We start from the raw sequence: 25,510 nt of genomic DNA, 5'->3' as shown, positions 1-25,510 counted from the left end.
AAATGTATTCAGTTACTTTTACACCATGCACTGGGATGGAGGGTGTTTTCCTCTGCAGTGTGAGTGGATGGAGGTCGTTAGAGAGCGTTGACACGACCCCCGGCTAGCGTGCACGCGTGCACACGCACACACACACACACACACACACACACACACACACACACACACACACACACACACACACGCGCGCACAGCTACACATCCTCTCCACGCCACAGTGGTCTCACACTGATGGCTACACACATTAATCTTCATTTAAAACAGGCATACGCGCTTGGGCACACACACACACGCACGCACGTATATCACTGTACTTGTGGGAACATATATTTCTTTCTTTTTCTGAATGTCTCTACAAGCTCAAGTGAGCTTTGGAGACGCACCATGGGCTATTTTTGGTGCACGACCACACTGGCATGCACGCAGTTAAGTAGAGATCAGAGAAGAGATCCAGTAGGACTAAAAGACAAGCCATTTCACGCGTGGTCGGTCGTGTGCGGGTGGTGTCAACAGGGACGTGCACACATAGACACCAAAGGGGGGCTTCAGCCCCTGCCCTTTTACCTGTCTGTAAAACAACTGCCCTCTCCAGACCACGGATGCAGCGTTTACTAAATTTGCACAAGAAATGCAAATGCAACTTCTTTCCTTGACATGCCGGAAGGCAGCATTCAGGAGAATTGCTTCTTCTCCGAAGTCTCCTGAACTTGAACACAGTATTTTGCATTGAACAAAATACTGTCGTATACGTACACTGCAATTCCACTAGCTAAAGAGTGGGGAACTACCCACAGATCCCAAGTCCCGTTAGTCCGAACATGCACTGCTCCCGTGCTTGCGGTTAGGTTTAGGTTAGGGTTAGAGATATAGGGATAGTAATTTCGGAACAATGAACCTTCTGACTAATGACACGGCACCAAAGAGTGCTGCAGGGTTGCATATATCCTTCTCCCAATGTACGCTCATCCCTCCTTTTCACATGTCCAAACCATCTCAACCTCACCTCTCTTGCTTTATCCCCAAACCTTCTAACCTGGGCTGATCCTCTAATTCAGTCATTTCTGATAATGTCCTTCCTTGTCACTCCTAATGAGAACCATAGCATCCTTAATTCTGCCGTTTCCAACCGTACGGCATGGCTGGTCTCACTACCATCGTATACATCTTCCCTCTCACTGGTAGCCTTCTGTCACAAATAACTATGTCCCATATTCTCAATACACTGGCTTCACTTGCTAGAACATTTCCATCTCTATACTCACCTTAACCTGTTACACTACTGTCTACTGTCTGGTCAATTGGTACAAATTATTTTCTCCCTCCCTCACCATCTCTCTTTGCACTTACTGTACATCTCATATAGCCCTGACCACTTCTTAGCCCACACCACCTGACATCACATCTCTCTCTTCTTACCCATCATCTAAAAAAAAAAAAGGGCATTGCCCATTGACATGCATATATTCAAGTCTGTGTGTGTCTGTACATCTGTAATCCACATAACCCGAGAACCGTTTGCCCCACCGACTTCAAATTCGACACACACGTTCCACACACCCACAGGGAGTGCAGTGCAGTCCAGAACCGCCACAAAAGGCCCTTTTCATTTGGCGGCCATCTTGCAAAAATGGCGGCCATTTAGTTTTTTCAAGTGGACAACGTACTTTTCTGAGAGAGTAGGTTCTGAAGCACTTGTGTACCAAATTTTGTACCATCAAGTGAACGATCGTTTCAGTAATATCCTCCACTAATAGTAGCATACTGATTTTATATGATAGGTAGGCCTACAGATTGTAAACTAATTAAGGATCATTTTGCGCTCCCGTCTCCATGTGCGCACGCGCCCACACACACACACACACACACACACACACACACACACACACACACACACACACACACACACACACACACACACACACACACACACACACACACACACACACACACACACACACACACACACACACACACACACACACACACACACACACACACACACACACACACACACACACACACACACACACACACACACACACAGCCCAGTCCCCGACGACACACATGCATCCACGTCACCCTCAAGTCCTAACTATTAGAAGCATAATTTTAACACCATAGATTTCACTGACTTATGTGTAGTTTATGAATTGAACACATTGATTTGATTGTTCTCAGCTCTGTTTCCAATTGCTGCGGATGACAGCGCAGTGCGAAGGCAAACCGCAGCACATTAAAGATGAAGAATGCCAACTTCTCCGCCCATTCGCATCGACTCTACCGAAGTATTAGGTGAGAATAAGACCCAAGTCATTTTACACTTGGTCTACAAGCTCTTGTAGATCGGCTATTTTCAGCAAATGTAATAACATCCATTACCTTACGACGGCCTCATGGCCCCGCCAAAATACATTTTAGTAGACTAAATCAACAGTAGATTTGGTCGACTAAAATCTAATGATAATTAGTCGACTAAAACTAGACACTAAAGCATTCCAGGTGACAAAAATGTGAAAATGTCAATATCCAAGAGACTATATAGGCCTAAAACTAAAATAGAAATTGGCTGCCCAAAACAACACTGGCCGGTCGGTCTTGTCGGTCGGCACACAGTCCGTCTTCTCTTGGGAGCATGAATGAAGCTATTATTATAAGCCTTGCCTGTCATATGGCGGACCTTTCTCCATCACCAGAGCTGTGGCCATCTGCCACGCAGTGGGTTCTGTCTGAGGGGACATCTCTCTAGACTAGAGGTTCCACAGTATGAACTGAGCGTCTGAGGGGACATCTCTCTAGACTAGAGGTTCCACAGTATGATGACCGTCTGAGGGGACATCTCTCTAGACTAGAGGTTCCACAGTATGAACTGACCGTCTGAGGGGACATCTCTCTAGACTAGAGGTTCCACAGTATGAGTCACCCCCCCCCGCCTCTCTCTCTCTCTCTCTCTCTCTCTCTGGCGGGTGAATGTTGTGTTCAATAATTCATCCAAATTAAACATACAGTTACTGTAAGGCCTACTTTTGCATACTCAATTATTTATCTGAGGCTGATGAGAGATGATGATGTAGGGACTCGGACACTGTGTGTGTGTGTGTGTGTGTGTGTGTGTGTGCGTACGTGCGTGCGTGGGTGCGAGCGTGCGAGCGAGAGAGAGAGAGATGTTTTAATTACTGGTAGATAGAGGTATAAAGTCCATGGTGGAACAAGTGCTCAATGTAGAAACGCTCCGTTACAAGCAGTGCTCCGTTACAAATAGCTGATCTACAAGCCCAGAACGCGTCGCAGAGCGACACATTCTGGCGTTGTAGATCGGCTATTTTCAGCATGCAACACATTGTAAAATGACATACTAGATCTCTTGTCCACTAGTCCCTTCCTAACATTTTAGTCTAGTTATTATTTGTCGACGAAATTGTCAACATACTTTAGTCTTAGTTTTAGTCATCATATAGCTTCATGTTTTATTTCGTTTTCATGTAGTTTTTGTCAGTGAAAAAAGGCAGTCGTCGACAAACATTTATCGTCATAGTTTTAGTCGACGAAATGAACTCTGACGTACAGTATAGAGTAAAAAGTGGGTCTCTGAAAGCACATAAAGGGACCATTTGTTCTTCTCGAGGGTCTTTCATGAGATTCCAAAGACCCTGCGTGGGAGGGAGGGGAGGGAGAAGGGAGGGAGGGGGAGGGAGGGGAGTGAGGGGGGAGGGAGGGGAGGGAGGGATGAAAGAGATTGTGCCGAAACAGACAGCGATAATTAGCCCACATCGTGTTCTGCACTTAACAGCTGCGGTCCGATGTCCATGTTTTACTTTTTTCTCTTATTTCATAGTGTAGGTCTCCTGTCTTAACCCATTTAGACCTGAGATCAGATTCTACACAATGTCTTCTACATCATGACAGTTTTCATTCTGACTTGAGATCAGATTCTACACAATGTCTTCTACATCATGACAGTTTTCATTCTGACCCGAGATCAGATTCTACACAATGTCTACTACATCATGACAGTTTTCATTCTGACTTGAGATCAGATTCTACACAATGTCTTCTACATCATGACAGTTTTCATTCTGACCTGAGATCAGATTCTACACAATGTCTTCTACATCATGACAGTTTTCATTCTGACCTGAGATCAGATTCTACACAATGTCTACTACACCATGACAGTTTTCATTCTGACTTGAGATCAGATTCTACACAATGTCTTCTACATCATGACAGTTTTCTATATCAGTGGTGCTCACACTATTTCATGTTAAGGACATGACATAGAAGGGGTCCCCCCCCCCCACACGTTAAAAATGTTCGTGGTGAAATGATCTACAAGCTCATAGCGCGGCACTCGTTGCTTGTAGATCTGCTATTAAAATTTTTCAACAGCTAAAGCATATATAACACAATGCTTTAAAACACCAAAAAGGAGGTTCCCGTCCTGAATGTCTTAAATGAGATCCTGTTAAATTCAAAGGCTGCTGATTATTTATGAATACGTGGTATATATATCTTCGATGACAGACCGTAATTATTTCTCCTCGTGCTGCGAAGCTACAAGGGCAAATCAACTTACAGGGCTTTAGCTAGAAAGGACATTTAATGGAATTATAAAAGCACAATGCAGCTGTATAACTGGGCTGAAGTATAGACATACACTTTTAAATGCCATATTAAAATAAATCAAGTGCGTGCGTGCAGGGTGTCAGTATGATGAATGGAGGTCTGACGCTGGAACTGGAAGGCCTGAGAGGAGGCTTAGTGTAAGTCATCAGAGAATACAGGATGTCTGTCTGTCTGTCTGTCTGCCTGCCTGCATGTCTGTCTGTCTGTCTGCCCGTCTGTCTGTCTGTCTGCCTGTCTGTCTGTCTGTCTGTCTGTCTGTCTGTCTGTCTGCCTGCCTGTCTGTCTGTCTGTCTGCCTGTCTGTCTGTCTGTCTGTCTGTCTGTCTGTCTGTCTGTCTGTCTGTCTGTCTGTCTGTCTGTCTGTCTGTCTGTCTGCCTGTCTGTCTGTCTGCCTGTCTGCCTGCCTGCCTGTCTGTCTGTATGTCTGTCTGTCTGCCTGCCTGTGCAGAGGTGTGCCATCGGTACGGACGTGAATCTACGTAGCCTTAAACAGTTTAGGCCTGACGTCGAAAAAAAAAAAAAAGTCAGTTGTGCTCAATATTTCATGTCAAGAACCCCAAGAATCGTATGTAATAGCTGGCCTCCGCCCCCATCTGAAAATATGTTGTTCCAGGGACCTTCCGCCAGAAGCAAACACTTGAGTTCAAATGTTCACTCTGTAATAATATATATTCAACGATTTGAGGCACAATTTCACAATTCCTCAAAAATAGCAGACCTACAAGCTTGTAGATCTGCTATTTTTCAACAGCTAAAGTATAGCATAACACCACCAGGATTTTCCAAACAGCGCCGTAAATATAGCATCGTCCAGTATTTGGAAACAAAAACATGTGTCACCTACAGTATAATGAATGAATGCAATACATTTTTATATATCACGCACGCACAAACGCACAGTCCTCAAAATCAGTCCTCATACTGATTGAATACTTCATTAACAGTTTGCAAAGACGAGCAACACAGTCAATAATACACGGTCTGCTAAGAGGATTTAAACGCAAGGAAAAGCACATAACATGCACGCACGCACACATGCACGCACGCAATCAAGCACACACACACACACACACACACACACACACGAGAAGTGTGCTGCACGTCAGACCTAATCAATGGAGAGCCGAGCGGGTGACTCATCTCATCGGCGCAGGTCAGAACCATTACAATTATCCCTGATGGGCTTCATTTCCAGATTAAACACTTCAATCTTCTGCACTATAATGTTAGACTTTAACCAGTTTAGACCTGAGGACGATTCTACAAATCCCTTCTAAATCCTGACAGTTTTCTGAAAAACAGTGGTCAGTGGTTCTCAAACTATTTCATGTCAAAGAGCCCCAGAATTATATGTAATTAGCTGCCAACCCCCATCTGAAAATATGTTGTTCCAGGCACCCCCTAGAAGCAAAGATTTGAGTTAAAAACGTTCACTCTGAAAGAATATTTGTGCAAAGATTTGTGCCACATTTTCACAATCTTTCACAAAACAATTTAGCAGACCATGAGCTTGTAGATCTGCTATTTTTCAATAGCTATAGTATAACATAATACTTAAAACACCAAAAGGGGTTCCCGCCCAGAATGGGTTAAGCCCAATTACACTCTAAATGCCACGTCGTCTGCATGTTCTCGCATATTCAATGAGCCGCGCTCAGTGCTACGGACAGCCCATTGAATCTCACCCGGACTTCACACATGCCTCTCGTTCAAAATATGAACGCGAGGGATTATTCAGCGACTTTAACGAGGCAAGCAAGCAAAAATATGTCTCCCGGTTTTTGTCCGGAACGGAATGGGGGGGGGGGGTTTACAGAGTAAAAGCGGCCATATCTGCGCGGCACCCTGAGCTGTTATTTTGAAAGAAATCCCGGCGCCGATTGTGTGTTAATGAACTGGAGAGACATGGGAGAGACTCCAATACTGTAAAAGAGTGCTGTCAGAATACTACCGTCAGCTACTTAACACTTATTACAACCATGGAGAAAATCACTTAACCTGCCAAGAGCGTGAGTAAATAATAAATAACTAGGCTTTTGGATTGGATCAATAATTGGAAGACAGGTTATTTTTTCCCCATTTCCAGTAATGTCTTTATGGACAAACAGGAGAAAGGACAGATGAAGCGTGAAGCGTAAACCAACCGTCATGCCCCCCCCCCCCCCCCCCCTCGGGGATTAATAAAGTATATCTCTCTCATGCGAGGTGTGAGTGGGATTGAAATGCTGAATCGATTCTCCCCCCCCCCAGTATAGTGCTCTGACACACACAGTGGTTCCCAAACTTTTTCATGTCAGGGGAACCGCAAATTGACACCAATTAGCCCCACGGACCCCCAGTTTTCTTCATTCCGTCTCACACACATATACTCTTCCCCCTTATTGTTCCCGTTACTTCCAGGGCCGTGCAGAGAGCACAGTGAGCACAGTGAAATAAGCAATACGTTCTCATTACCATGTACAGGTTATATACTATTGATGTTTATACAATATGGACGATATATTTTAAGTGCAGGGTTTTGCTGCAAGAGGCAGCCAGCTGGTAAATGCAATAAACATTGCCGTGGAGTCATGATGACTGTTTGTATGTTATTAGGATAACATTACCATGAGTCATGATGTGGTGTCTGCTGCCTAATGGAGGGTGAGGTATTTACGACAACTGTCTCACTGGATCGAAAAACCGTCAGGGAGAAGGCACGCTCAACTTAGGAGAATTAAGTCCTTCCATTTAGCAGACACTCTTAAAATAGAATTACAGTAAGCTATATAGATAGTCATTCACAGTGGTCGTGGAACGGCCTACAGTCGTTCACAGTGGTCGTGGAACGGCCTACAGTCGTTCACGGTGGTCGTGGAACGGCCTACAGTCGTTCATAGTGGTCGTGGAACGGCCTACAGTCGTTCACGGTGGTCGTGGAACGGCCCACAGTCGTTCACGGTGGTCGTGGAACGGCCCACAGTCGTTCACGGTGGTCGTGGAACGGCCCACAGTCGTTCACGGTGGTCGTGGAACGGCCCACAGTCGTTCACGGTGGTCGTGGGACGGCCTATAGTCATTCACAGTGGTCGTGGAATGGCCTACAGTCCAGACTCAAATTGGCCTTGAAAGTTGCATATATACTTTGTATATAGCACCGACATGGTCGATCCGCACGAGATTAGTATTACCCCGGTGTTTGCTGAATTATGGTAGGTAATTAACAGTAATTATTAAAGACAAAATCTCTGACATGGTCGATTCGCACGGTATTAAAAACACAGACACCCTCTGTGATTATTCCATATTACTGTGTGTGTGTGTGTGTGTGTGTGTGTGTGTGTGTGTGTGTGTGTGTGTGTGTGTGTGTGTGATTGTTTAAGTGAACTGTGTCATTTTGCACATGTATGCGTGCATTCTTTCCATCGATCAATAATGTACACATGAGTGTTAGCTGCGTGGGGTGTGTGTGTGTGTGTGTGTGTGTGTGTGTGTGTGTGTGCAGTAAACACATTCTTGTCCCCCTAAGGCGTCCACACCACCAACCAATAAGCAGTGGGAGTTGGGAGGTCAGTAACGCCTGGATAAGCTATAACATTATCTCACTGTAACAGAGCATCATGTGCATACAGTATGTTCTACTGTAATAGAACTAGAGGAACCTCTGGTAACCTCTCTTACAGCTAGTAATCTCCAGAGCCTTCTGATAGGAGAGTTACGACGTTGAGGGGGCAGAAACCTGAGCGCTCAAGGTCTGTTCATGCAGCCTGGAGAGGGACAAGCTGGAGTTGGAAATACATTGTTTTCAACGAGAGCGGCGCAAATGAGAGCTATTTTAGGCATGTGTGCAACATGCCAACTGATACATTAATACAAGACCCTTAACACATTCTGTACAAAACACGTCTGGAAACGTCATAAGGATCAGAAACGAGTAATACCTTAGACGTCTGTGGACGTCCTAGCGACGTCCAAACGACGCGGGGCGAGATAATAATATTCAGAATTATTCCTTTTTTTTTTTGGCATTTCGCTTTTCGCTTGCCGTATGCTAACGCTCTGTGCAAATATTAGCTTGTCATTGACTCCCATGTTAGCGCGGCGGAAAGAATGACTCGTATCTCCTCATCCAGGGCGCTCTCCGTGGTGATGAATGGATCGATATGCTGGCGCTGCATTTCTGCTCCTCATCCGTCTCTCCCGCAAAATATGAACGCTTTTTGGAGTTTATATAAATATATTAAGATGATCGGGGATTATGAGCTCACTTTGTCAAGTCAATTTTTTTAAGAAAGTATTTCCGGTTCATGGCTTTCAGAGTAAAAGCGATCAGACTACTCTGGCACTATAGCAGCCTTTATTTTGATGCACGTTGGCGTACTCAATGTGTTAAAAGATTTAACAAATACTGTACACTTTTTTGAAAGAAATCTTCCTCCTTGGCTCCTTATATAACAATAATACCTGATGATCATGTTTTATGGTGGAAAAGAATCATGGCACTCCATCTTTAACACACACAACCTCCACACTATAGGAACTAATGTCCTCAGGTGGGGCAATACGAAGGCTCAACTATAGCTTTGTGCCATCAGACTGCTGGATGCCTATTGGCTCAGACTGCAGGGTCCTTTCTGCCCTGGACAGAAAGGACACTTTAACACTTGAACTCTCTTAATAGATCTAGACCTCATGAATAAAAACATGGACAGATCATTACGGTGATGAAAGTTAAACTCATCCGGGAAGTCAAACGATTCCATCCGCACTGTCATCCATCACACGGCTCTATGTGCTGTGTGTTTGTGTGTGCATGTGCGTGTGCGTGTGTGTGTGTGTGTGTGAGAGAGAGAGAGCGAGAGAGAGAGCGCTTGTGCATTTATAGAGAACTAGTCCATTTTGATAACCGTCTCCTGAAGAAGTCTGAACATAGTGAAACCTCCTCCCAGTCCCTGCTTGGACGTTTTGGTGAATATAATTTCACCACAAAGTCTCCATTCCTTCTCCTGCATCCTCTTCACCTTCTTCTCATCCACAACTTCTACATTCTATTCCTCGTCTTTCTCTTTCACGTCCTCCATCGCCTGTCCATCCGTATTTGTGGAATGCTGATGTCATCATCAACAGGGAAGCCATGCCATTATTAGACCCCAGGGACGTGCAGAGAGTGTTAGAAAAATTGCGAAAATAGCAGATCTACAAAAAATAAATCGTATCGTGAACCTCATATCGTGATACGAATCGCATCGTGAGTTGAGTGAAGCGTTACATGCCTATACCTGTTCTACAACCACCAGACTTTATAGTTGTTACTGTACAATACTTTAAAACAGTTGTCATGTTGCACACGTGCTTAAAATAGCTCTTGTTTGCGCCGCCCCCCGTTGAAAACAATGTATTTCCAACTCCAGCTTGTCTCAGTTCAGGCTGCATGAACAGAGCTCGAACGCTCTCGCAGTAACTATGTTATTAAATATGTATACACGTGCAGTACATTTATGACCTATTTATTTATTATGCACTCATATTGTATCATGCATGCAGATTAGTCATATTATGCACTTCATGCTCTCCTATCTCTATCTCAATGATGAGCCTGCAGCACAGCTAAGAATGTCACCCACCGTTACTTGTAATGCGATGCGACAATGAAGACGTTTACTTGATTCTTGGGTTATGTAACACCTGTTTTTACGAGAGTACTTAAAACCATCAGAGCACTTAGTGCAGCTTCCATTATCTCAATCCCACCAACTTCCCAGCGAGCAGCAACACTCCCTCAGGCTGTCAGTGATACTTCCCAAGTGGGGGAAAACAGTTGCACCAGAACGTTAACACGCTGACAAGCAGGGACGTGCACACATGGACATCAAAGCCCCTGCCCTTTTACCCGTCTGTAAAACAACTGCCCTCTCCAGACCACGATTGCAGCATTTACTATGGTGGAAATGGGCAACTCACCAGCTCCTTCTTCTTCATACACTCCATGAGGATGATGAAGAGGTGCTGGGCCTGGGTCCGGCTGTACGTGAACGTCTTCTGGATGGTCACCAGAAGCTGGTCCCTCAGGGACTCATTAATGATGCTGAGGAGGGAGAGAGACACAGAGAGAGAGAGAGAGAGAGAGAGAACAAAAAAACATTATTTATATTTTGAGAATTGTTTTTTTTTTTTTTAATCTCTCATTTGACAATGACCTTTTCCCCTCCGCCCTCCCACGGCAGGGGGGAGGGGCAGGGTTGGAGAGGGGGCGGGATTTGTGGACGGTTACGGTCACGGTCCACAGGCCAATCAGAGCACGTGTTTAATCCACTGAATGTTAGGGCATTAACCAAACGTGATTTTTGATAGTCGACTCGACTACCATCAAAATCGATTTATAGTCGATTAGTCGGTGGTAAAATATGATATTATTTCCGTCCAATCAAGCATTAAAACATCGTGTTCTGAAACAGCCAGCGAGTGAAGGATTAACTGCAAAACAGAGCCGAGTGGAATAGTAAGAGAGTGGTGACACACTTTGATCTCACCGCAAAGCGGGGCGCTATGGGCTATAGTTCCAAACATTGGAACTATCCCATTGAGCTAGAATGAGCACTTCCCCATTCCATTGTTACATTGGGAGTCAACGCTAGTGTCGCCACTCTCTTACTAGATTACGCTGAATGCCGCTCTGATTGGCCGAAATTAGCTCAGCTGTTTCAAATCAAAGTTGCAAGTCCACAATGACTCACGGATGGACGCGTTGTGAGCTTGTAGATCTGCTATTTCTTGATGCGCAAGACCTTTCTACGGAGCAGCATAGCATGTTTCGTTGTTCACAATGTTTGTTCAGTTGGAGCGGGGAGGACTGAACGATGCGATGTTTTTCATACAACCCTGAATGTTCAACAACAAGTTACAAGTTGTAACTTGTTGTTAGAGGGGCAGGGGCTGAAATCCCGTTAAGAGGGCAATTTTGGACAAAAATGGCGACAATCTACAAGCTCACAACGCGTTGCGCTGCGACGCGTTGAGAGCTTGTAGATCAGCTATTTATGGGGCGCAACCCAGCACTCTTTAGCTATAGAGATGCGGTGTGTAACGACATGGATTTCAAAACAAAATTGATCAACGCAAAATACTGTGTTCAAGTTCAGGAGAAAAAAAGCCATTCTCCTGAATGCTGCCTTCCAACATGGCATGTTAAGGAGAAGTGGGCATGCATTTTCACCAAAGTAAATGCTGCATCCGTGGTCTGGAGAGGGCAGTTGTTTTACTGAAGCCCCCCTTTGATGTCTATGCGTACACGTCCCTGCTGTGGCGTGTCCTCTTCACGCGCTCCGTCACGACATCGCTGATAATTGTACTGTCACTTTTCACAGCGTGTGATGCGATTATCCTTCTGATGCTGCATACGACACGGGTCGGAATAAATCATCTCTTCTCGTGGAAATGGAGGTCGACTCCAAGCGTGGTTGCTGCTGCATATTATTATTATTATTATTATTATGTGTGCACCAGGATTAAAAAGCACACACGTCTCAACAGCATACTGTAGTACTGTACAGTCGTAAACTTAAAAAATGTTATGGCTGGCTCTGAGGCCATAATGAGAAAGGGAGGACAATCAAAAATAAGAATTTATTTTCCAATACTGAATACGGAAATTAAAGAATTGAAGCAATTAAATCAAAGTTTCCAAGTTAGATTGGCAGGGAAACATGCAGCCCGAAACCTTAGAACCGAAAACAAACAAAAGGGAGCTCTCCTGCAGCCTGTGGAGAAATGCAGATCTGAAGTGCTGTGAGAACACGGGTCTCTTGTAGCCCTTTCCACACGCAAAACGGCCCACAGCCGCGGACAGAAGAAGCTGTGACGTAAATCGTTTCCGAGATTTTAGACAGCTGGTGGATGGAAATTAAGCCCCACCTCCGCGGAAGTGGAGCTTCCTTTCCATCCACCAGCTGTCTAAAAACCCGGAAAAATAAGCTGCGCGCAGCCGAGAACGTGCGCGGCGCTTTAGATAGTGTGGCAGCACCTTAAATAGTGTCTGGAGAGACAATGGTCAGGTGTCTCCCCTTCCACTCATCATCTCTGGCTCCACCCTCCAATCCAGCACTGCATCAGAATGGATGAAGGCACAGCCACACAGAACCCCAGAGTAGACTAAAGGCCCAGGGGCTTCAGAATGGATAAACACAGAACCCCAGAGTAGACTAAAGGCCCAGGGGCTTCAGAATGGATAAACACAGAACCCCAGAGCAGACTAAAGGCCCAGGGGCTTCAGAATGGATAAACACAGAACCCCAGAGTAGACTAAAGGCCCAGGGGGGCCGTCACAAAATCAATGTTTCAGTTTCACAGCTTCGGAATAACATCTTCTGAATAACACTGTCGACACTGTCAAAAACCTCATACCATACCTCAACAAAATCACTATTTTTGGAAAACTTGTGAATTCTGAACCAATTAAAAGCTTGTGACTAAATAATAAGCACTTTGGATACATCGGGACACCAGGTTATGTCCTGAGAAGTTAATTATCTTGGACATATACAACCATATAAAGTTATTCAGAAGAGTTCATGTTCCCCGGGGGTCTGCTAATTTAATCGTGGTCATTTGGCCGTACCCTCCCTCCTCGGAGTACTTGTGTCCGAAGGCCAGGATGTCCGAGGCGCGGCCGCTGCCGTCACACACCACCACGGGGACCGGGGGCGTGTCCCTGAGGTACTCCAGGACGATGGAGATCACGTTGGGACCGCCCTCCACGATCAGCGCCACCACGGGCACCCCCTGACCGATGCCTGGAGAGAGAGAGAGAGAGAGAGAGATAGAGAGAGAGAGAGATTTTTGCTGAGATTTGGCCATGGCCATCTTGTGCTCAAGCAGAGCGCGCAAGTACTGCTACTAATTAATGCATATTACAACTGCTGTTCTGAATCCTTTAGACCCGTTATTGACTGTATACCAACGTTGAAACGTACCTTATTTATGTCACCATCAACAGCCAATAAGGGACCACCATTCTTACCCCGACATACATACATACATGCATACATGCTGTACATACTGTACATACATACATACATACATACATACCCAGCCGATCACCAAAGGTACCTTAGTTGCGTCATCAAGAATGGTGGTCCCTGATTGGCCGGTGGACAACACAGACATACGCAGCTGATTACATTATGCTCTGCTCGAGCAAGTAACAAAACGTACAATTCTTCTGCTTTGTAAGCTATAGTTTTGAAAACAAACCAAAGGTATGGCAAGTCTGATTGGACCCTACAAACCCTCCCGCACGCTCAGATCAGCTAACACATTGAGGAGATAGTTGCACTTTGTCGCTGTCTGGTGAGAGCATCCTATATGTAAAAAGAAAAATCACACGCGTGTGAAGTGAGGGGTGCTCTTATCATTATACATCATCTCATGAACACTTTATGAGATTGGTTAATAGCTGATTTGCTCGTCTACATATGACGTACATTTTCCCTTCATTTGCCACAAATGTACGTTATATTTGAGGCACATGTGACCTAATTTCCTCTTTCATTGAACTGAATTCATACAAAAAAAAACCCAACATGCAGTAGTGAAAAAAGGGTTACAAAAATCGTGGGGTAAAACTGAGTGAGTGGGAGAGTGACAGCGGGACGCGTAGAAATGTCACCTGATTCACACCACCTTCCAATTATTTTGGAGGGAGGGGGAGCTTTTACTTCTTTACAAAAAGAACAGGCAGACAAAGAAAACCCACACCCACCCGCCTACATGCACTGTCTGTGTGGGCGTGCTCGCTTGGTGCGTGCGTGCGTGCGTGCGTGCGTGCAATGCGTGCGTGCAGTGCCGGGTGAAATGAAGATAAGGAGGGCGTTGCAAGTCATTTTAACGTGTGGGAGAGATAAGGAGCATGCGTGGAAATTAATTGTTACAAAGATAAGGAACAACCCGGCAAATAAACAAAACATTATGAAGGCGGACACCTTTTTTATTCAAATCCACTTCTGCCACTTCAGACTGTCGCTCTACGTTTTATCTTTTAAAACATTGTACATGTCATAATTGGAAATAGTACAAAGTTTTACCCGTCTGTAAAACAACTGCCCTCTCCAGACCACAAATGCAGCATTTACTACATGGTGAAAGGAATGCAAAATGTCCCTCCTCTCCTTCTGCCATTGCAAAATAAAACACACACTATTAGAAGTAATTACTAATAATGACCAGGTGGGGTTGGCACACAGCCATCCATCCATCCAACCAACCAGGGGGGGGGGGGGGGGGGGGGGGGGTTGTACTTCACTGCCAACATTGACACGCTCACCTCATCTAACTCTTCATTCTCCTTAATGGTTCTGCACTGTCACACATTGTAATTATCTCTCTCTCTCTCTCTCTCTGGTGCTCAATATTTCATGTCAAGGACCCCAATGTAACTGCAGGACCTCGACCCCTATTTGAAAATAAGTCGTTCCAGGGACTCCCCCAGAAGCAAATATTTTAGTTTAAAAAAAAAGCGTTCGCTCTGAAAGAATATACATAGATTTGAGGCACATTTTCAAGATTTGTCAAAAATAGCAGACCTTCAAGCTCGTAGCGTGGCACTCAGTGCCGTGCTATGAGCTTGTATATCTGCTAATTTTCAATAGCTAAAGCATAACATATAGTGCTTAAAACACCAAAAGGGGTTGGCATACTGAATAGGATAATATCGTATCAGTCCCAAACAACCCGATGGGAGCACCTCTAGTTCTAAGATGACCCAATGTTACTCTCCGTAGAGAAAGCTGGAGTTGGAATTACATTGTTTTCAAATAAGAGCTATTTTAAGCATGTCTGCACCATGACAACTGTTTTAAAGTATTGTACAGTAACAACTAAAGTCTCTTTAATGTTTATGTTGTGCTGCCTATTACTATACAAAACAATCTAAAATAAAAGGGATTTAAGATCATTAAAGCTGGGCTGTTGCCACCTGGGTCCAATGCATTTCTGCCTACTTCCGGTCCAGGACTTGACCCAGTTGGTTGTCACCACGCTCAATAGTAGTCTATGTAGGAGAGCCACCATTGGACTGGCCCCATGAAGTGACCAATAGAAGTCTATATGTAGGAGAGCCGCCATTGGACTGAAGCCCCATGAAGTGACCAATAGAAGTCTATGTAGGAGAACCACCATTGGACTGGCCCCATGAAGTGACCAATAGAAGTCTATGTAGGAGAGCCACCATTGGACTGGCCCCATGAAGTGAACACAGTTTGCGTAACTAACTGTCAATATATCTAAGGCTCTGGTTGGCCTAATAACTCCCCCAGGAGTATTCCACTTCAGGGAATGTCCGTGATTAATCATACTGATTTTGGAGACCCGAACCATGGCTTTTCCTCAGAACCGCAAGCCATAAATAATTCAGTCTTCTTCACACACACACAAATCAATGAGGCTTACTTCCACTTGGCTTCTAATGCCTGTATACAACGGCTCCACTTGGCTTCTAATGCCTGTATACAACGGCTCCACTTGGCTTCTAATGCCTGTATACAACGGCTCTCTACGCAGTTCACTTGAGCGTGACACCGCGGTCACATTAACAACGGGCGACACACACACACACACACACACACACACACACACACACACACACACACACACACACACACACACACACACACACACACACACACACACACACACACACACACCACACTCCCCTGGATGTAAGCTAGAGAAGGGGTGGATCTGACCCCACTTAAGATCTCATCCACAACACCTCACACACTCTCTCTCTCTCACGCCCACACCCGCGCACGCACACTCTCACGCACGCACACACGCACGCACACACACCAACAAACACACCCACTCTCGTGCACACACGCTCTTACACCCACACACACGCACACACTCTCACACACCCACTCTCGCAGATACATACACACACACTCACGCGCAAACACACACACTCATATGCACAGTCGCGCACACAGGCACTCCCCCGACAGCCATGACAAATGAAAAACATGACTGTGTAAAGTGCATAGCGTGTGTAAAACGTCTTGTGAAGAATGCAGTGTGACACTTGCCATGCGCTTGGATTCTTAATTTGAAGCCAACAATAGGGTTTTCCCACAGTGTCTGTGGGAGGGTGTGTGTCACTGTCAAAGACAATGATGGGCAAGAGAGGACAGAGAGTGACTTAGTTAAAAACGTTCGCTGTGAAAGAATATATATTCAATGATTTGCACTCCATTTTCACGATTTTTCAATAGCTATAAAGCATAACATAATGCTAATAACACCAAAAGGGGTTCCCGCCCTCAGTGAAGTTTTGTGTAGTTTAGTGTAGAGCGTATAATATATAGAGTGACTCACTGACACCTCAATACAAACAAGCACTTTAGCTTAAAATATGCTTCAACGTGCGGGGGGTCCTCAGTGTTAAACAGTCTGGGACCCCCGGGGGGGTCCTCAGTGTTAAACAGTCTGGGACCCCCGGGGGGTCCTCAGTGTTAAACAGTCTGGGACCCCCGGGGGGTCCTCAGTGTTAAACAGTCTGGGACCCCCGGGGGGTCCTCAGTGTTAAACAGTCTGGGACCCCCGGGGGGGTCCTCAGTGTTAAACAGTCTGGGACCCCCGGGGGGTCCTCAAACGTTGGCCATATGAGTGTCCCACCCGACAGAGACAATGACCAGATGCAGGTCCCTCTCTCTCTCTCTCACACTCAAACAGCATCAAAAAGTGTCATTTCAATGCTTAGAATGGACACCTGCTGCCCATGAGCCCAACGGCAAGGAGAGAGAGAGAGAGAGAGAGAGAGAGAGAGACAGAGAGAGAGCGAGAGAGAGAGAGAGAGAGAGAGAGAGAGAGAGAGAGAGAGAGAGAGAGAGAGCGAGAGAGAGAGAGAGATGATAAAGCATTTCCATTCTCATTACACTCCACTCCAAACAAAGGAAACCGTCCTCTCTATTTAGCGTGAAGACAACGAGGTGCTCATCGATGCCTGCACATTCATCCAGGCATTCTAGGGCTGTGAATCTTTGGGAACGATTTTCTTTTAAATTCTAAGGCATTTTTCTTTTTCAGATTCAAAATGATTCTCTATTCAAAATGATTCTCGATTCAATACTACAAATTCTACAATACAATACAGCTGTGCTGAACTGAAGAAACTAGTACTGACTACAGTTACTTGAAAATGACTGAAGACATGATAGGTCCTCATTCACAAAGGAGAAATACAGGCCGTGTAGCCCTGGGTACGTCTGCTCCTGTGTACGTTTGTAATATCTTTGCCTCCCTCCCCCTGCACACCACACGAATACAGATTTTGGGGGTCGGGGGGAAATACTGAGGACATGTCCTTGGTGTCCTCAGTGGAAGCTAAGGGCGTGCTGCTGACAACGCATTACCGTAGCAGATTCTAATATACAGCAGTGAATAATTGGCAGGAGGAGAGGCGTGGAAGACTGGAGGACAGAGGACGAGGACGAGGAGGAGATTTAAACACTAACGTCCTCCTTGACCTGCTATAGTGTGCCGTTCGGCCCTGGACAAGTGCTGGCGAAACCCCGTTGTCTCGTTACAGTCGCACTACAGTCAACAACAACGCTATGCGCTGCTCACGCACGTGCGCGCACAAGTGTGTGTGTGTGCGCGCGCGCGCTTGTGTGTGGGTCACCTTCAGCGACCCGCTCGCCTTGATATTTCATTAATCGCATATACAGTATACATAGTGATTAATGTACATAACAGATGAAGGACACTGCACTTACAGGGTAATTGAATTGTAAAGCCATACGAGGCGTCGGCCGGTTAGCCGAGGCGCTGACCTCCACCTGGCACAACAAGCAGAACTTTACAGCCAGGTTTTACTGGACTGTATGTTGTTGCCGATGCATCGCTCTACTCTGCAGATATTGTGCTGTACGGTATGCCCTGTGCTGTCGTACATCCCTCCATTGATAATAATTTGGCCATATGGCATATGGTCACATGCTTGAAAAAGAGGGTGAAAACAGTACATATACTATCTGCTGTTGGTTGCGGTTTATTTTCCTCTATACAGCTTTCGTCCACACAACGTCTCATATTTGCCATTGACAATGAAAGGAGACATTAGGTCAAACTAGAGCGGTGCCCGTTGGGCACTGGCCTACATGGAACGATGCAAGTTGGAAATGCATGAGACTTGGCGAATGTATAGATAGTTTGCCAAATATGACGTAAATTTGTGGCAACACAAACACTAAATGCCATTGACAATGAAGGGAAATGTACGTCATATGTAGACGAGCAAATCGGCTAACCAATCACATTAATTCAGTTCAGATTATGTATGATTATGTATAATGCCTGCCTGCCCTCCTGCCCGTCTGCCCGCCCGCCTACCTACCAGCCTACCTACCTGCCAGCCTACTTACCTACCTGCCATCCTACCTGCCAGCCTACCTACCTGCCAGCCTACCCGTCTACCTGCCATCCTACCTACCTGCCTGCCTACCTACCTACCTGCCTACCTACCTGCCAGCCTACCTGTCTACCTACCTGCCTACCTGCCAGCCTACCTACCTGCCTGCCTACCTACCTACCTGCCTGCCTACCTGCCTACCTACCTACCTACATGCCTGCCTACCTACCTGCCTTTTCCAGTATTGACTATGAGCAGGTGTATGATCAGAACACTGAGTGCAGGATCAGAACACAAACATGCTCAGAGAGTGTCTCTAATTAACACGACGTTGAGTACACCCAGAGCCTCGCTACAGAGGGACTTCTACACGGTAATTGCGTTGGGGTTTAAGGGGCTTTCAGACGAGGACAGGAAACGTACGTGACAGGACTGAATGAATAAACAAGCAGTTGCCGCCAGCTATATGTCATAGTTAAGGCACTGGTTATCAACCTGTGTGTGTGTGTGTGTGTGTGTGTGTGTGTGTGTGTGTGTGTGTGTGTGTGTGTGTGACAAATAGAACTGTCCAGCTGGCCAGAAAATGGGTTGGTTGGTTCCTTTCATATGGCGAAGGAGGGCTGGGGGTCCCAAATGTAGAGTGGATTTATGCAGCAACACGGCTAAGCCACCTACAGTACTATACTACTACACTCAATAATGATGATGGAACCATCAGAGAAATGGCCTGCAGGTCATCACTCCTCCTGGACCTGTGCAGGAGGAAGGTACACCTGGCTGCTGCAGAGTGCAGACCAGAATAACTTCCTTCAGGAGGAAGGTACACCTGGCTGCTGCAGAGTGCAGACCAGAATAACTTCCTTCAGGAGGAAGGTACACCTGGCTGCTGCAGAGTGCAGACCAGAATAACTTCCTTCAGGAGGAAGGTACACCTGGCTGCTGCAGAGTGCAGACCAGAATAACTTCCTTCAGGAGGAAGGTACACCTGGCTGCTGCAGAGTGCAGACCAGAATAACTTCCTTCAGGAGGAAGGTACACCTGGCTGCTGCAGAGTGCAGACCAGAATAACTTCCTTCAGGAGGAAGGTACACCTGGCTGCTGCAGAGTGCAGACCAGAATAACTTCCTTCAGGAGGAAGGTACACCTGGCTGCTGCAGAGTGCAGACCAGAATAACTTCCTTCAGGAGGAAGGTACACCTGGCTGCTGCAGACAAGAATAACTTCCTGGGCTTTAGGAGGAAAGACTCTGGGGAAACTGGACTCACACACCAAGGGCTTCGGGGTCTGGTCTGATTGGCCAGATCTCAACGACCTTTGCCATCGGACAGCTAAAATGGGCAAAAAACTACGAAAATGGGCCCATCTCTGATGGATTAATTACAGACTCCAGCGTGGTAGTGAAGGCTACCCTCACACACCAGGGAGCGGACACTAGACTACAGGAAGAAACGGCAAGAAGGGTTCTGCTTAGCACGAAACAGACTGAAGCCAGAGAACATTGGCGTGGCCTTCGACTGCAGGGAAAGTTGGTCTGTGTTGATTCAGCTGATCACATTCGATGTACAAAAATGCTGCTATTGGGGAGGATGTTTTAAAATTCACCATCAAAGCAAGACTGCAAGTATTACCAACCAAGTACAATCTGTCAATCTGGTATCCCGACACCCACACTCCACTCTGTATAAACCATCATGATTCTGAACAACACCTAGAATCCATTGCACACATAACAAATGGATGTAGTGCATACAAAAATGTGTATATTGCTCGCCACGACCGGATTGTTGACCTAGTGTCTGATACAGTTTGAAAGTATGTGCCATCTAGTGCAGCAATGTATAAACATTCAAGAATGTTACCAGAATGGTTTAGCTGTACATGCGATGTCTTTGCTAACATCCCAAATACACCTGATGTTGTCTTTGTTGACATGACACCAGTCACAAGGAGGTCCTGATTCTGGAAGTGGGCTGTGTCTTTGATTTGTACATGGACCTCCTGGTCCATGTACAAATCAAAGACACAGATAAGATTCCAAGATAAACATTCTTAAGTATCAACCATCAACCATTACCATAAGTAAACATAACCATAAGTATAACAAACCTGGGGTATCGCTGTAGATTTGCCATACTGATATTCGGAAGCCTGGGCCATGTGCATAAAGCCTGTGAATAGCTAAGAATAGCTGGCATGACAAAAAGCAAAGCCAAACAACTTGCCAAATACTTTTCTGTTTCGGCTGTTATAGGCAGTTTGTCTGTGTGGAGGAGGAGGTGCCATGATGTGTATCCCTAAGTGAACATGAACTGTCAACCCCGTTTTATTTGTTTCCTTGTACAATTGATTGTAATTTGTGGATTAAAAAAATCGAAATGTGTGCGTGAGTGCGTGCATGCAAACCAACATCATGGCAGTTTAATATCTGCAATATTTTTTAAATAAAGTGGTACATTTTAGGAAGACATTAAAGCATTGCTGTGTCAAATGATATACTGTACTACCCCACGAGTGTTAATTGGCAAATATTAGAGGCATAACTTGTGAAGACGAGGGAAATTGTGTGTCTTATCTGGGTTTACTTGGTTGAGTTTATCTCTCACATGAGGGATGTTTCTGTATTTACCCTGCAGCTTTCCATTGGTACGGGACCAAATAACTAATACAAGTACCGTACTTAAAGGACCACTTCACCACTTTTCAACCTATCTTCATATAATTGGTCCTCACTAATGTTCATGATAAAATAGCACCATTTTGTTCTACTCAGTCTGTGTCTCATAGGAGGGCTGTGGGCAGCTCAGAAACCTGTCCACCAGTGACATCATCAGTGGGGAAACCAAGCTAATAGAAACTGCAGGCTTCCTATTCCTGAAAAGTTGCAATACGAAAATGGAAGCCATTGTTCTCACGATAATAAAAATCTATAAAATTCTGCCTAACGATGATGTCACTGGTGGACAGGTTTCTGAACTGCCCACAGCCCTCCTATGAGACACAGACAGAAAAAATGTGGTATTTTACCATCAACATTAGTTGAGGATCAATTATACGAAGATAGATATTATATGAAGTACGGTACTTGTATTAGTTATTTGGTCACGTCCCAATGGAAAGCTGCAGGGTAAATACAGAAACATCCCTCATGTGAGAGATAAACTCAAACAAGTAAACCCAGATAAGACACACAATTTCCCTCGTCTTCACAATTTATGCCTCTAATATTTGCCAATTAACACTTGTGGGGTAGTACAGTATATCATTTGACACAGCAATGCTTTAATGTTTTCCTAAAATTTTACCACTTTATTAAAAAAAAAGTGCAGATATTAAACTGCCATGATGTTGGTTTGCACGCACGCACGCATGCAGTAGTTTCAATTTCGATTTCTTTATTTGAATCCACAAATTACAATCAATTTTACAAGGAAACAAATATAACGGGGTTGACACTGACAGTTCATGTTCCCTTAGGGATGCCTTACAAATCCTGACAGTTTTCTGAAAAACCCCATGTTTCTATGTCAGGCGTTCTCAAACATTTTCATGTCAAGGACCCCAAAAAACATCTGCATTTGGCCGCCGACCCCCATCTGAAAATATGTTGTTCCATATGTTGTTGTTCCCCCCCCCCCCCCCCCAGAAACAAAGATTCAAGTTAAAAACGTTCGCTCTGAAAGAATATACATTCAAAGATTTGCGACACATTTTCACAATTTTTCAAAAGCAGCTGATCTACAAGCTCGTAGCGCAGCTTGTAGATCTGCTATTTTTCAATGGCTAAAGTAGAACAGAATGCCTAAGACACCAAAAGGGGTTCCCTCCCGAAATGGATTAATTGTGTCCGCCTCATAATGTTTGTTTATATAACGGGTTGTTCCTTATCTTTGTAACAATTAATTTCCACGCACGCTCCTTATCTCTCCCACACGTTCAAATGACTTGCACGCCGGCCCTCCTTATCTTCATTTCACCCGGCGTGCTCGCACATCTATATTTCATAATGGATTTTACTCGAATATTAAAACAAAACAAAAATGTGCTTGATAACCGGTCATTTTTAGGTTTAATTAGTTAGGTCATTTAAGGTAAAATGTCCGCGGAATATTCACTATCAAGCTGCAAAATCCAGGACTGTTCTCCACGGAATGCTGGGGGGAATCATTTGGCTTTAAATGGGATCACTGTGTCACTGGAGACAAAATCAAAAGGTTGAACTTTTCTATTGAGATGAAATACACAGGCAGGAGGCTTAAAAAAAACAATTACAGTTTCAATGTTCCAGTGCTGATATCAATCTCAGCCTTTTTTCTTTTTGTTCTTTTTTACTGCAGATACAACTCGCCCAGACAACAGGACCAGAGTGTAACAGCTCAATTCACCACTTGACTTCGTCTGCAGTAGAAATTCTAGACTTCGCCGCTAACCAACAGTGGCTCCTGTTGGTTAGCATGCTGCTACAGCGTGGCTCCTGTTGGTTAGCATGCTGCTACAGCTGGTTAGCATGCTGCTACAGTGTGGCTCCTGTTGGTTAGCATGCTGCTACAGCTGGTTAGCATGCTGCTACAGTGTGGCTCCTGTTGGTTAGCATGCTGCTACAGCGTGGCTCCTGTTGGTTAGCATGCTGCTACAGCGTGGCTCCTGGGCGTCCCTTTGCCTGCCCAGCCCCTTTCGTATCAGCCCAGGCATAGGATGACAAAGGGAAGTCCACGGGTCACATGGCTGGACGATGACACACAGGAAGGCATCAGTGTTTTCATCCTCTTGAGGTCAGTGTTTACCACACGTTAACGATGAGTGAGTGTGTGTGTGTGTGTGTGTGTGTGTGTGTGTGTGTGGTGCCAACGGGAGGAGCACAGCAACAAAGATCGCCCTCCCAGTCTGGTTTCCTCCCGAACAATTATTGTTGAGGGGCGCTAGCCCCTCCTATTTCCTATGTTTAGTGTGTCCTACACGTCCCACTGGGAGGAGACCAAGGACCAGATGGAGTGGATTACATTGACTCGCTGGCCTTGGAACGCTTCGGGATCCCCCACTGATGTTGCTATGGAGAGGCAAGTCTAGAGCTCTCTGGTGGAGCCGTTTCCCCCCGCGACCCGACTACGGATAAGCGGTTGAAGATGGATGGTGAAGATGGATGGACGGATGGATGGATAGGTCAACAATACAAATAATGCTAGTTTTGTGGCTTCATTTTTTTTTTAATAGGTGGCCCCCAGACCCCCACCAAATGACCGGAACTACTTAATATTCACCAAAACCAGACCGACAATAGATTAATACCTTTGCAACCACTATATTTTAACGGCAAGTATTTCCTACAACAAAAAGCTGAACTAAACCCTTTAAGGTCAAACTGGGAGAAGATCAAAACAAAGTCTATGTTTACAGTACATGATCCCTGATCCCTCCGTGGGGCGTCGTCACAATGTGTACCACAGCAATCTTTTATCTCAGCAGCTGCTGCTGATCAGCCATCTGTATGAGCGGTCTCGTCTGTATTCATACCCCATCCTTGGCTGACCTGCAAAGCGCGTACCAGTACCATGTATCGTCTCGCACGCGTTATAGATCACGTTGTGTGTGCGCGTACGTGTGCGCGTACGTGTGTGTGTGTGTGTGTGTGTGTGTGTGCGTGCGTGTATGTTGTGCGAGACATATCACTGTTTGCCGCACCGGCCACTGATTGTCTCTGCACAGGAGAGAGCAGGGATTAGCAGTCAGGTTCAGATAAGCTGTGAGTTCCACATAAAGGGAGTTCTGACTGAGATGAGAAATAAAGAGAAAGAGAGCTTGTTGAAGGCCCGAGGAGGGATTACACATGGAGAGCAGGGATAATATGGGGCTCGTGGTCAGGGCTGTGATCACATGGAGAGCAGGGATAATATGGGGCTCATGGTCAGGGCTGTGATAACATGCAGCCCTGGTTGAACTGCTATATTGCTACTATATACCGTTCATGGCTGGAAATAACTAACCCATTCTGAGCGGGAACCCGTTTTGGTGTTTTAATCATTGTTATACTTCAGCTATTGAAAAATAGCAGATCTACGAGCTTGTATAGATCTGCTATTTTTGAAAAATCTTGAAAATGTGGCGGAAAATCTTTGAATGTATAAATTGTATATTCTTTCAGAGCCAACGTTTAACTCTTTGCATCCGAGGGGTTCCTGCATGGAACAACATATTTTCAGATGGGGGTCGGCGGCCAATTACATTTTTGGGGTCCTTGACATGAAAAAGATATATAGAAACATAGGTATTTCAGAAAACTGTCAGAAGACATTTGTAGAATCGTCCTCAGGTCTAAATGGGCTAAGTGCATTTACTCAAGTAACACTGCGTGAAAAGAGGAGTTAACGGGCTATACAGTGCCATATGGGCACTGTATTTTGCCCATAAACCTCAAGTTTAGCGGGCATATACAGTTAAGTCGAACCCGCGGCACACTGCCAGACTGGATCACCAGCCAAGGTGCCTGGACCGCTGAGCCACGGCCCAGGCCAGA

General features: G+C 45.4%; 1 protein-coding gene across 1 annotated transcript in view; it reads right to left on the bottom strand.

Annotated features, from left to right (window-relative positions):
• Positions 1 to 25,510, bottom strand: part of trpm3 (transient receptor potential cation channel, subfamily M, member 3) — a gene marked incomplete at both ends in the record, with an annotated part of 280,992 nt that overhangs the window by 110,337 nt on the left and 145,145 nt on the right. The window contains 2 exon segments of the mRNA XM_080765825.1: positions 10,563 to 10,686; positions 13,216 to 13,390. Of these exon segments, the coding sequence (XP_080621951.1) occupies positions 10,563 to 10,686; positions 13,216 to 13,390 (299 nt within the window).

Source organism: Protomyctophum bolini (assembly GCF_963924005.1).
Source record: "Protomyctophum bolini genome assembly, chromosome: 6".
Lineage (NCBI taxonomy): Eukaryota > Metazoa > Chordata > Actinopteri > Myctophiformes > Myctophidae > Protomyctophum > Protomyctophum bolini.
This window is presented reverse-complemented; position numbering and strand designations above follow the sequence as displayed.